A 13,245-nucleotide genomic window follows, 5' to 3' on the forward strand; every position below is an offset into this window, starting at 1 on the left:
TCACTTGCATCTCCCCCTGCAAAGAGAGCAAAGGGAACGTTTGCCCTCTGCCTTCCGCCTGCTCTGCTGCTCTTCAGCAGTAAATTTTCCTCTTGTGGTTGTTATCTTTTATTATATAGTGGTTTTTTTTTCTTTTTGTTAGCGATCGGGTTGCCTGTGAGTGGTGACAGTAAAATGACACAGAAAGCAGAGTCTAATTTTTTTTTCCACAGATGGATTGTAGCAGAAGGAGGAAAGCGCAAATGCAGTTTTCCAAGTGTCCTGCATTCGGGGGTTATGGAGGGCTGTGAGCTGCCTCGGCTCCCCTGCAGCAGCAACAGAAGGCTGAGTGCTTGGGGAGGGGGCTGTGCTGAACACACTCTGTGTATCTTATTCCTGGTTTCACCACGATTTTTCCCCTCCCAAACACTTCCAAAGACATCTTGCAAAAACCGACCTCTGTAGCTAAAGATAGAAGGGTGAGGAATTTATAGGGATGGTTTTGGAGACAGAAATAAAATTAAACATCCATGTGTAACCCCTGAACAACAGCCTGCAGAAAACCCCTGAAGTGCACATTAGCACATCTTGTTTTCTGTGATAATGAATGGTTCTCCAGACATTGCCCCAGCTGAGAGCACTCCTCCATCCATCGCACCACAGCGATCTGGGAGCCCTGGGACGAGTGGCACATGGGGCAGCAGGCAGTGTGCTAAGAGCTGCCCCTTTCTGGACCACAGGAGCAGCTTACAGATATGTTTTATTCTTTCCTTTGCAAGATGCATCTTGTCTAACTCTTCTTTTTTTTTTTTTTTTCTTTTCTGCATAACTTAACAGTTGCTGCTGAGACTCTTCATATCAGCAGTGCTCGTTTGGGGGTGAAAACAGTCCAAGGAATATAAATAGAGGCTATTTGTAGTTTCCGTTTTTTGTCTTGGAGGCATTTTTGAAGAAGTTCTCCAATCTGTTAGGGTTATTTTCTCTGTCTGCCTCTCTCCCTCTTTATTTTTTTGACGGGGTGACTGGATTTTTCTCATTTCTCAGAAACTCTGGTCAGATTTCTGCAGAGATAAAATACTCCAACGCGCAGTGGAATGATTACAAAACGCCACAGCGCTGTGGTTGCACAAGACGTAATTGGATGCAACAAATTCAAAACAAACTTCCGAGAAATCCGAAGCAATTATGCACCCCCAGGCCCAGCCCAGCCTCGGCTGCCACCAGACTGTGATAATTTCAGTCGCTGAAATCCAGTGAAATCCCTCCAGATGCAGAGCAATGCTGGCCTGTTTGTCTCTGTATTGCCAGGCGCAGTTATGTCAGGGCAAAAGGAGGGTAAGCTCTGCTGCTCCGGGTGCATCCTTTGCCTTAGCGTGGCACGAACGGCTCCACAAGCTGCAGGCTGAGACTCTTGCCTCCAGTCTCCCAGAGGGCAGTCCCAGGCAGAGCAGGTCTGCAGTCAGAGCAGGGGAGCGATTAACCCCATCCTGAGGTGGGGCAGTGAGCCTCTCTGCCGAGAGCCACAGACGCTAGCTGGCTGCACTGCGAGCTTTTAGGGCTGCACACAAATCCATTTGGGGACCTGTGAGGACTGATTCTCTTCTCACCCCAGGATAAATTAGGAGTGATTACCCTTAAAATGATGAGTTACACAAGTGTAAAACCAGTTCAAATCAAAGGAGAATCCAATTCATCTGCTGTATTTATAATTAATTACTCTGATTAAGGGCTGGCAGCTAGGATCAAACTTCATTGCTCTTGTTTCATCAGACTGCAGAGGTGTTTGCCTCTGGTATCATGGCTATAAAATCGCTGTTTAAAAGTCCCCAGTAGTTTCTGCAGCCATTTCAGCTTTGAAGGGAATGTCATTCAGTAGCTCAAGATTGTGTAAACATCATGGAAAAGTTTTCTTGTCTTTCACAAAGTAACCACCCATGAAATGAGGATTTGGTTGGAAGGTGGCATAAGAAAGACCATGAAGATGGGTGGTGACACAGAAAAATTGATGAAGCCAGCTAGCATGTAATGGACCTTAATTCTAGCTGCCCTTGATTACAAAACAAGTGCTGAGCTGCCTGCTCACCATTTCTTAGCCATCTTTATGCTGCAGCTGCTATCTCATTCCTAAGCTTAATTCAGCTTTTTCTTAGAGCATCTTTAAAAAACACTGTGCTTTTAATAATAATTAAAATAAATACCCTTTCAAGGGAAATGCTTGTGTTTGCCTGCTGACATTGTGGCTAAGTAGTCCCTATCTCCCCCAGCTATCTGCAAACGTTAATGTCTGCTGAACTCCACTGGCATTGTGGTTACCCTTCATATTCTTAGATGTATATGAGATACCACGACATATAGTTCAGGCAGACCAGAAGTCTCGAAGGCTTGAGTCAACACTAGGCATTCCCAAATTTTGGGCTGTTGGCATGAAGTCAGTACCTATTTGTCTCTCTGTCTATCTAGGCCAGACTTCTCTAATATAATATAATCTGTCTAATCAAGGCTGGCTTCTATTCCTGGCCGTGCTGTGAGCTTCCTGTGTGACCTTGGGCCAACCACTGCTCTTGTCTGCCTTCCCACCTCCCAGGGTCTCGTAAGGATCCCTTCAGTAATGTTTGCCAGGTGCAGGCACAAGCCCCTTGGAAGTGACTATAAATAACAGCTCCAAATAAAACGGTGGGGAAGCTCAGGTCAGAGCCTTGTGTCTCTGGCAAGCTCTGGAGCCCAGGCATAGCTGTGTACAAGCCTCACCTTCTCCAATGATAGCTCTGAGAACACTCCGGAGTGTTCCCAGGCCAAAGCTTCCCTGGGTGGGTTTTGATGCAGGGTTCATGTGTGGTAGGTGCTATGGCTGTGAGCAAATAAATGATTTCTCATTTGTGTTTCTCTCCACGCTAAGCTAATGTCCGTGAAGTGAGCTCAGGTGAGGAAGGACCTGGCATTTCTCAGGAGCTGGGACTCGGGGGCAGTAGGTTTGTTGGTTATGTGTGGAGCAGTATGAGTCCCAGAACAGCTTTTTGCTGTCTGTGTGTCTCGGGGAAGGAGCGCCCATTGGCACGGCACAGCTCCATGGTGCTGCTCCCAGGCAGGGCGCAGTGCCTGCAGCTCACAGCACGTGGGTGGGCACCCAGGAGGTCTGGGCTGCCCTCAAGCAGGGGAGCACAGCTGGCTGGCCAGGAGCCCACGAGCCATTCTGCAGCAGAACGGGGCTGAAAAGGTGGAGTCTCCTCACCACTGCAACTGGGGCTCGTTGCTGGTCTTTATAGGGCCTAGCAGCCTTTTTCAGGGGCCAGCAGCAAAGTGACTTATTGAAAATAGAGAGAAAGAAGAGGTTAGGAGCCAGTGAGGGCTGACTGAGGGAAAAAGCAAGCAAGCATGAGTAATACAGACATTAGAAGTGCTTTATAATTAGTTTATAAAAGCTCTCTTAACATCCGCAAAGCACTTTCTACTAAAAATCTTTAATAAAAACACAGCAATATTTGTAAGCATCTTACATTTTCCATTTAATTCTGTTAAACAGCTACAAGAAGAGCGTCTAAGCACTGCACTTCCCTCCCTTCTCAGCCCCCCATTGTCTGGGTAGTTAAAAGCACTTCAGCTTTACCTCCCTGCCTTAAAACTCCCTAGCAGAAAGTCTTGTTTCAAACCAGCTGGCTGGCCCTCCCACTCCGGCAGCAGCTGAGAATATCCCGCTGCTGGAGGAGCTGCCAAGAGTGGCCACCTTCCCTGCAAGGAGACCTGCTTATTCCATTGACCGCAGATGTGAGTTACGGATGCTGTGCCCTGCCTTCACATAGCTGTGGTTGGCTCACTGGAGCAATGCCTGGATGGGAAGAATCATAGAATCACCAAGGTTGGAAAGAAAGAAGTGAGAAGAAGTGGCCATGAAATGTGGCCTTGGAAATAGCAGCTTGCCCAGTGGAGGTAATGCTAGAGAGGTCAGCCCACAGGGGTGATGATGCATGCTAACTGAAGTAGTGGATTTGGTTATGCGAGTGAAATGCAAATTGCTGGGTGCTGGTCAGGGCGGTGTGGATGCTATCACTGCATAACTATCCCACCCAGCTGTGCACTAGTTTGTAATTATCTGGAAATGAAGTGGTTAGACTAAAAAGCGTCCCCTGCATTGCACTTTCTTCCTTCCATTTTTTCTTCTTGATTTTCACGTAGAAAGAACAAAGTCTGGAAACAATGCTTAAGCCTAACAGAAGCAAAGGTCTGGCCAGTGACCCAACATGAGGAGAATGGGGTTTATCAGTTTGTTTGATTGTGGGCCAAGGCATGGACAAGACCAAAGCGCATGATGCCAAAAGAGTCTGTGGTGGGATTAGCCAGTATTCTTGCTGAAATTTTAAACTCTTGTTTTGGACCAGGAGTCTTTGGTGTTTCATTTTTAAAGCCTGAAGCTTAATTGCTGCGCTGGAGAGGAAGGAGGTGCTCCCCCTCATCTGGGCAGGAGCTATCTCCTGACCGTAATGCGCTCCCAATTCGTGCTCTGTTTACATGACCTGAAGAAAGGGAGTTTTGCCTCATGAGGAGCAAGGGGGCTTGAGCCAAGATTTTTTAGCTAGGAACAAAAACTCATATGTGTTTATAATCATTTTTTATTTGGCAAAAAGGATTCTCTGACCTTCTCCTAGGGGCTTTTTTAGCTGTTTGTAACATTTGATTTATTAAGGATTAGCAGCAGTAAGAGAAAGCTCGGTTAGATGCTTGGATGAAGCCAAACAGGGTTTAATTCAGAGAGAGGCAAATATTTCCTGATGGTTTACTTACTAGATTCATTCTTTTAATTTTCCATTTGCAGATTGTCCAAGAGCAGATTGTAATATTCCCAAATTGTATGTATTATTGGAAGTCATTCACCCATTCAATAAGCAAATATTTCTTGGTCCAGAATTTGCTTCTGAAATTGCCAGGGCTCCTAGAGCATTGGGTGGTTGAGAAGCCATGTGGAGAGCAGTGGGCTGCTGGGTGTGCTGGCTGCAGCAGGAGCTGGAGCGCTGCATTCCAGCAGCTGAGGCTGTGTCCAGAGTTGGTCAATCAGAACCCCATGAGGACACAAGATGTGTTTCCTTGGGATGCAGCTAACCTGCAGCTGTGCCATGCAAATGGCAGCTTTTCCAACCCAGTATGTTAACTGTGTTTTGCCAACACTCATATTTTCAACAAATTAATTTTTGTTGCATGTTCATTATTTCAGTAGTTGCCGGCAGTCCTGCAGCATAGACATGTGCTTCAGATGTGGAAGGGCTGCACACGCAGTTGAGATCAAGGAGTTATTATGAGAACAAAATGTCCCTGCTGTTTGCTCAGCACTACTTTAAACAAATAGACAAACAAGGAGGAAAAAATTCTACTTAAAAGAAGCACTAACATTGTCCTCTGTGTTCTTCTTCCCAGGGGAGAGGATGGGAGCAAACCACACGTGAGGGACATTAGTGGGGTCATGGAGGGTGCTGCTGGGTGGTGTTAGGGCAGTAAGGGGTCACGAGGTGACGGGGAGCTGCTCAAAGGTTGGGGGGAGCTGATCTTCACTTACATCCCTGCACTTCCACCCACCAGCTAAGCTCTTCCTGTGCCAGTGCTTCGTTTCAGGACTGCTTAGGTTTCACCTTGGCCAAGGCTGTGGCATTTGAATGGAGTTAAAGGCTGGGTGATTAGAGCTAACTCAGTGCTGGGTCCAGCGCTGACAGGATTTTATCTGCAGGCATTTTGCTTCTGGCTCTTGGCCTGATTTAGTCCCAGAAAGGAGTGAAACCGAAGCTGCTCAGGCAATCTTTCTTTGTGGAGGAACACACTGCGTCTCTGTAAGTTTGTTTTCAGGCTGTTGCCCGCCAATGTGAGCTTTGCAGGGCGGGAGTGAGTCACATGAGGATCACTGCATCCAGCAAGCTACTTCTCCTTTCAACTCTTGATTCCCAAACACGAGATCTTGTGACAAAAGGCAGATTTCTGGCAGCGTGGAGCTGCTGCTTCCCTCCCAGCCCCACAAGAAGAGCTCTAGCATTGTTCAAACAGGTTGATAACAAAGCGAATGAGCAGTAGAAGGGAGATGGACAGTGTCTGTAAATAGCAGCGTGCTGGCCAGAGATGAGGAGAGGGGCGGGAGAGCGCGGGTGTTAGGAGACAGCTGAAGAACAAGATGTTCACATAAAAGCTGTTTGTTTCTTTGCGGCGCACGCAGCCTGATACTACCTTGCCATTAGTCATGGCCCAGACGAAGGAATCTGTGGGAGTTTCCCCTTCAAGCCAGACTTTGCAGTGAGCCTTTGTCTCAGCACCAGGAGGCAGCTCTCCCAAGTCACCGTGTTCCTCCCCAAAGCCAGGGGCTGGCTGGGTGGGCTGGCAGAGCAGGTGGGAAGGGAGGCTGTTACAGGGGTGCAAGACCTGGGCAGTGATGAATGTGGTTGCCCATCTCTTCAAGCAGAGTTTCTCATCCACATGAGTCTTTGTTAGCACTTAACAGAATAGAATTGGTATTACCATCCAAAATCTGAATAATTATAGCAGCTGTGCCTGTTAAAGGACCAACACAGTGTCAAGAATGTACACAATGTGTAGAATGATGGCGTAGAGATGGAAGGGAAGGAGAAGAGCCCAGGAGTATTGGAGCTGAGTTTCTCCCTTGCCAAAGGAGTTTTGTAAAAATACAGGCAAATTGTGTCCAGAATTTTGCAAGCTGTGAAGTTGAAGTGGATGTGGGTACAATGAAATAATAATTATGTGAAGTCACAGTAGAGAAAGGGGTAGACAGACAAGAGGGAAAAACGTGTGTGTGTGTGTGTGTGTGTGTGTGTAGATGTGAATGGCTGAGTCCCAGGAAGCCGAGTGGAAGGTAGTTCTGTGAAATACAGAGATAATAAGTGCTTAGTGTCTGTCTGTCCCCAGCATGCTGAAGAACCCCTCTGACAGATGGTTTTCATGCCGTCTCCCCTGCCTCACAGGTACGACTTCATTGAGATCCGAGACGGGGACAACGAAGCAGCTGACCTGCTGGGCAAGCACTGTGGGAACATTGCACCTCCTACCATCATCTCGTCGGGCTCCTCCCTCTACATCAAGTTCACCTCGGATTATGCACGGCAAGGGGCCGGCTTCTCCCTGCGCTATGAGATCTACAAGACAGGTCAGTGGCTGAGTCAGTGCCTGTCTGCCAGGCCGTGTGCCACGATGATCTTCACAAGGAGATGTTGTTGGCCACCTTTGCTATATGGTGTTAGCACATTCATGTTCTTCACAGATAAAGAGCTCTTTTTTGGTTTTTTTTTTACATTTAAGCTAGTCATCATCTCACTTCCAATAATGTAAAGATACTAGAGTGGGAAATGATGGTACATTTTTGGATCATAGCGTGGCATCAAAAGCAGGATTCCTTGTTATACACACCCTTGAATTCAAGGATTCAGAAATGCTTATTTTCTTCATGACATGTGTGGAGCTTGTTAGGGTTAAGTGGGGATTGTCTTTGGGTTAGGAGTGTATGGAGCTCCCCTCCCGTGGAGTTGCGATTGAGGAATGATCAATGGCACTGTGTTTTCTTCTCCTGGAAGCTAGGTTTGTAACTGGGGAGCTCTGGTTTTCAAGACTGCTGTCAGCAGAACTGTCAAGGGTAGAGACGGTGCCTTTCCAGGCAAATATGAGAGGAACTATTCATAATTCTGTTTAATACCAAACTATTATTGAGGAAAGTAAAAGCTGCTCAAAGGCCTTTTAATAGCGTTTCTGTCTAAATATTTGTCTGGATTGTGTGTCTGGGTAGAAGGTATGAGAGCATAAAACCCACTCAGTGTGTTGTGTGTGTGCGGGTGAGTGAAGTGTGCCTGCTTGCCGAGGGAGTAGGAGCACGTTCTGCATGGAGATGCAGTGCCCACCCTGTGCCCACATTCCTGTGGTGGTGCGTTGGAAGAAACACATAAGCAGCTCTCATGTCATCGCATCCAGCAAGAAAAACATGCCCGTGCCTGGTAAAGAATCAGAAGGGAACACAAGACTGCCTCCCCTTTGCAGAGTCTGGTGACTGATCCGCCTCTGCAAAGAAGAGGCAGGAGCACAGGCACCAGTGCCCAGGGACCACATGGCAGGCAGGTTCACAGGCACCCCTGTCTGCTCACAGGTGGAGGTGGATGTGGAGACTTTGCTGCTAGGGGTCAGGGATGGGATTCCTCAATTTTACTGTGGAATGGTGAGGACAGGGAGTGTCTAGAGGTTCTCGTGAATGAGGAAAGTGCTGTTGCTGATGGTTGCCTGGGCTGCATAGTCAGCCATCAATCTGGTCTGGTGCAGCCACTTCAGACCACTGCTGTTTATTAATGGTGAAGATTTAATTGATTCAGCTGGCTCTCGGGATTTGTTGAGGCCAGTTGATAGCACAGAAGATGGCAGAGTGCCTGTGTTCAGGTGGGAAGACTGGTGACCCTGCTCAGCATCCCTTGCCACTCCTTCCTGGTACGCACACGTACACTCCGAGCCCAAGAGGCTGGGTATGGAGTTGTGCTGGTTTCCAGATTGAGTCCATGCCCTGCCTCGGAGCACAGAGTGGTGTGAAGTGGTCCAACTGGCAGATGGCAGAGGTGGCCAGTGGGAAGGAATGGGGCAGCAGGCAGGAACTGACTGCTAGTGTTGGGAGCCAGGAAGGGGACAAATTCATGGAAAAAGCAATCTCGTTGCTTCTGGGAGGGAGAGAGATGGTGTTGGCTGGAGGCTGGATATGAGCTTGCATCCCTCGATGGAGATTCCTGCAGAGCTGTCAGGCCTGAAGTTTTGCTGGCACTCCTCTAGCCACCATTCTCCTGTTGCAGGCAGCTGCCCTCTCCAGAGAGAGAAACACTTTCTTCCTGCAACAGCCCATGAAATTTAGCTTGGCAAGGCATATTTCAACATAGGGGACTGGGAGCACCACACTGCCATTCTTGCCCGGCCCTGTCCCTGTCAGGGATCCCTGGAGAAGTGTGCTGCAGGCACTGCATGGAAGCAAACCTTACCTTTTATTTTCATACTTCAGTCTGAGCTGCCAGGGGAGCTTGCAAGGGTGTCACCAGCTTTAAAGGTCACTGAATTGTCATTGTCCACATCAGTAAAGGCAGCATTGCTGCAGCTTCTTTCTTCCTTAAAGGTGACCTAAAAAAACAATTATTTTCAACTGTGCATTTATTTCCACACCTTGTGCTGAATTTTCCTTATCACCATGTGAGAGGGGCAATCTGCATACAAACAACTGCATACCAGTCTCTGAGTCCCCTGTTGGGACTCAGTCAGCGGTCTGTGGGCTGACAAAAGAGCCCAGCCTCCCTGCTGCTCACTTTGTGAGTCAGCTTGGCAGGGCTGGCCTGAGCCCTCCTCGCTGGGCATCAAAGTGTGCTCTCAGGCTGGTCCGTGCTGCTGAAGCCAGCAGGGCTCCTGTTTATTATCTGCAGCATCCTTATGAAAAGCCGATCATTGTTTGTTGGTATCAGCCAAGCTGTAGACAAAGATGCCAAATCCGATAAGAGCTCCGCATGAGGAAACTTGTTGTCAAATACAATGACATAGTTATGTCTCTCTCCTGTCTCGAAAGGACAGTTCCTTACTCCTAACTCTGGGTTGCGTCTTTGATTTTCTCCCTAGCTTGGAGCTTGTGTTATTTTGTTTATCTATTTGTCTTTTCAGCTGTTCGGAATGAAGTACACCCTTATCCCCATTCACGGCATTATGCTGTGATTTGTGTTTGGCCTTATTTTTTGCCTCTGCATTTTACCCCATAGGTTCACACCAGAAAAGCTGGCTGCTTCATTAGGTAGTCAATTAAGAGACTCTCCTGAGTAGCTCTCCAGCTAGGCGCTGCATAATGCGGTGCCGGGATCCTGCCATTACTGCGGGCTGCTGGCCTGACTCCTGGAGGTTAATGCTGAATTGAATAACAAGTCTCCCATTAGTCCCAGGAAGGCTCGTGCTGCCTGGAAGAGACGGAGCAGAAGGGTCTGTAGAGGAGAAGGCGGGTGTCCCTGCAAAACCAAAGCTGAAACCTTTGTTAACACCGGGTTGCAGCAGCGGCTGCAAAGCTCCGTAATATCTCCTTTCCCCTCCAATAGCTCCAGGCTGCAGATTTCTGTTGGCCATTGTCCTGCCTCCACAGAGCAGTGGTTTCAAAGTCACCGCGGTATGAATACGTCACAAATTCCCCTTTCGCTGGCCACCCCGAGGCACCTTGGCTCTCTGAGAGAGGGCACCGAGCTGCGGCGGAGGCCAGTGCAGAGGTCAGCAATAAATAAGAGGCAACATTGTCTGCCCGACTTGCAATGCAAAGGTCTTCCTTAAGGATAGAAATAACTTGCATTTCTGGTGCGGACGGCCAAATCTGTGAGAAAGGGGCTCTGTTCCCCCTCTTGGCAGAGCCCCCTGCCACAGCCCCATCTCCCCCACCCTTGCTGTGGCCATCGAGCACAGCCGTGTGCTGGTGCTGCCCCATCCCTCACAGAGCTGCAGGGGCACAGCAGGCTAACTGCTCGCCTCCCCAGGGTTGCCAAGGTTCCCAGCTGACAGTGGAAACATTGGCACCCGCTGGCCCCTCGGGGTCTTTTCACTGTCTAAATATTTGCACTTCTTGATTTTCTTGAGGAAACTGAGGCATAGATGTTGAGAGAGGTTGCAGGAGACCGGCCCCTGGGGAGAGTTTTCTTGAAACAGATGAAGTCCCCATTAGTCTTCTTTTGTTCCTTCCTAGGACAGCCCCCTCACTGAGCAGGGGCTCCTCAATCATGCCTGGACAGTGGTGGCCTGTTGCCAGCACGGCTGAGTCGATGATGATGGCAGGTAGCAGGTCACTCTTTCAGGAACCAGCAGGGGAAGCCCAGCCCAGTTTGGCATGGTCTGCCTTCCCCTCCAGAGCCACCACCTTGGTGTGGGGAATGCGGCAGGGACTGATTTGCCAGGTCACAGCCCTGCCTTTGAGTGGCTTTGGATGGGATTTACCTTCCTAGTCCTGCTTTTGGAGTAACTGGCAAGGGGATCAGCAGAGGCACATGGGTTATGTATCTAAAGCTATCTGAGGGATTTAGATACACTGTCCACTTCAGCGAGTGCACAAACCTTGTCTCTCCAGCCATAGAAAGCTTTGAGAATCACTCTCCATCCTTGCAGGCAAAGTCACACAGCTCTTGGGCCACAGAGAATTTCCAGAATACACAGCCCCTCTAAGCTCAAAATGGGGTTTCCACAGTCTGTCAAGCTGTTGGCATTAAGCCGTGTCATTAAGACTGGGTTTTCCCTGCTGTTACAGGCTCTGAGGACTGTTCCAGAAACTTCACTGCCTCGAATGGCACTATTGAGTCTCCAGGTTTCCCTGACAAATATCCACACAACCTGGACTGCGTCTTCACCATCATAGCCAAGCCAAAGACAGAAATCCTCCTCCACTTTGTGCTCTTTGACCTCGAGCATGACCCTCTGCAGGCAGGGGAGGGAGACTGCAAGTATGACTGGCTGGACATCTGGGATGGCATCCCTCAAGGTAAGCCATGGGATGCCACTCCTGCATCCTCAATACCTCTCCATGTCTCCAGAGCTCCAAAACAGAGCTCCAAAACTCTGTGCTCTGTTTCTTAAGATCAAATGTGCCTAACCTTAAAGATGACTGCATCCAGCATCCAGCCTGACAGTAGGGCACTCTGTGGCTGGCCAAGGGAACAACATGCTTGCAGAAGGCTGCAATGCATTAATCCTGAAACTAAAGTTCTTTTGTAACCACTGATTTAAAAAGTCCCATGGGGCACTCCCACATAGCACTGATCCTCACTAAGAGAAGGGCAAAGGGTTCATGCATGCTGAGAGGATCTCCCTACCCTGAACCAACAAAGTGAAACAGAGCAAATTGGAGCGTTTCCCAGCAATTGCAGAGCAATATTTGCTGCAGTGGGTATTTCTGCGCAGCACACTGTGTGGCACTGGGCCAGTGGATATAAAAAAATAGCCCATCCCCAAAGCCTGCCTTTCTTTCATCCCAATCTCTCCTGCTAAGGCATCCATGCTGAGTGATGCCAACCTGCTGGTGACCCATGAGGCTGGGGAAAAGGCGGGAGTTAACACTGTTGCTTTTTCTTTTGCAGTTGGCCCTTTGATAGGCAGGTACTGTGGCACTAAGATGCCATCAGACATCCGCTCGACCACCGGAGTGCTGTCACTCACCTTCCACACTGACCTGGCTGTGGCTAAAGATGGCTTCTCTGCTCAGTACTACTTGATCCAACAGGAAGTGCCTGAAAGTAAGTTGGAAATGTCCTGAGCATGTCTTGGGCAGTTGTGTTGTCTGTTTCACCTAAGCACTTGCTTTGCAAGAGTGAGGTGGGAGGAGTGTGCCTAAAGGGCTCCTTCCCCATTAGCCACAGAGACAGGAATTATACTGAGTTTGCTGTTTCTCACAGGAATGGGATGTAAGGAAGAGTTACATTCTCTGAATTTTCCTTAAGTTTTCACTTGCTCGTGAAGTCTTCTCCCTACCTTTTGGGATAGAATCCTTTGTGTATATGCTCAGACCAAACGATTTAGGGTAAGACTTCAGCCCAGTGGGTGCAGCAAAATCATTAAAGTGTTGGGGAAAATCTTTCCAGCTTTCCAAAACTTCACAGCCCCAAACTACAAATTGAAATTTCATGTCTGTCTAATTAAGAAATGCCTAAAGCACTAAGAAGTTCAAATCAGAATTTGTTTTAGGTCTTTTATTAAGGGAAATAAATCGAGTTGGTGTAAGGAAGAAAAGTTGTATGTTCTGAGAGTGAAAAGCATTTTGATTCTTTGTGAAAACACTTGCAAGCTAGAAGAAATTCAATTACTTTTCCCATTATATTTCTGCAACGGAGCTACAGTTCTCAACCTCTGTTAGCAGCAAACCTGTGATACAACAAAAAAAGCCTTCAAGATACCCGTCAATCCCAGAGAAAGTGAGAAGGTCTCTGACCCTAGGCTGAGAGCCCATGATGGACAGCAGGGCTGTGCAGGGCTGGGGGAGATGGGTTACAGCCTCTTGCTCCATAGCTCAGCTAAGGGCCCCTCTGCCGAGGCTGTGAGAGTTACAGATATGCACAAGCTCTTCACTGCTACATATTTCCACAGTCCGTTGATCTGTTCTTTAATCCCCTGTCTATCCCATTCTTTAAAAGGTCTGGGAAATAAAGCATAGATGACACACAAGGCTTGAGAAATCAAGCACAAGAAGTATTAAAGGGCTAGGCTTGTTTTGATTCACGCTGGTGTAAACTGAAACTCTAATAATACCACTGAGATCTTAACTTG

General features: G+C 48.2%; 1 protein-coding gene across 7 annotated transcripts in view; it reads left to right on the top strand.

Moving 5' to 3' along the window:
* Nucleotides 1-13,245, top strand: part of NRP2 (neuropilin 2) — an 80,341-nt gene that overhangs the window by 19,142 nt on the left and 47,954 nt on the right. For 6 of the 7 annotated variants that reach the window (XM_031601286.2, XM_031601288.2, XM_031601287.2 and 3 more), the window contains exons 3-5: nucleotides 6,927-7,108; nucleotides 11,237-11,467; nucleotides 12,063-12,218. In XM_031601286.2, the coding sequence (XP_031457146.1) occupies nucleotides 6,927-7,108; nucleotides 11,237-11,467; nucleotides 12,063-12,218 (569 nt within the window). Of the gene's footprint in view, nucleotides 1-1,904; nucleotides 2,002-6,926; nucleotides 7,109-11,236; nucleotides 11,468-12,062; nucleotides 12,219-13,245 lie in introns of all 7 variants that reach the window. The other variant, XM_090144162.1, reaches the window with a different exon arrangement.

This window comes from Phasianus colchicus, chromosome 7 (genome assembly GCF_987193195.1).
Source record: "Phasianus colchicus chromosome 7, bPhaCol1.hap1.1, whole genome shotgun sequence".
Taxonomy (NCBI): domain Eukaryota; kingdom Metazoa; phylum Chordata; class Aves; order Galliformes; family Phasianidae; genus Phasianus; species Phasianus colchicus.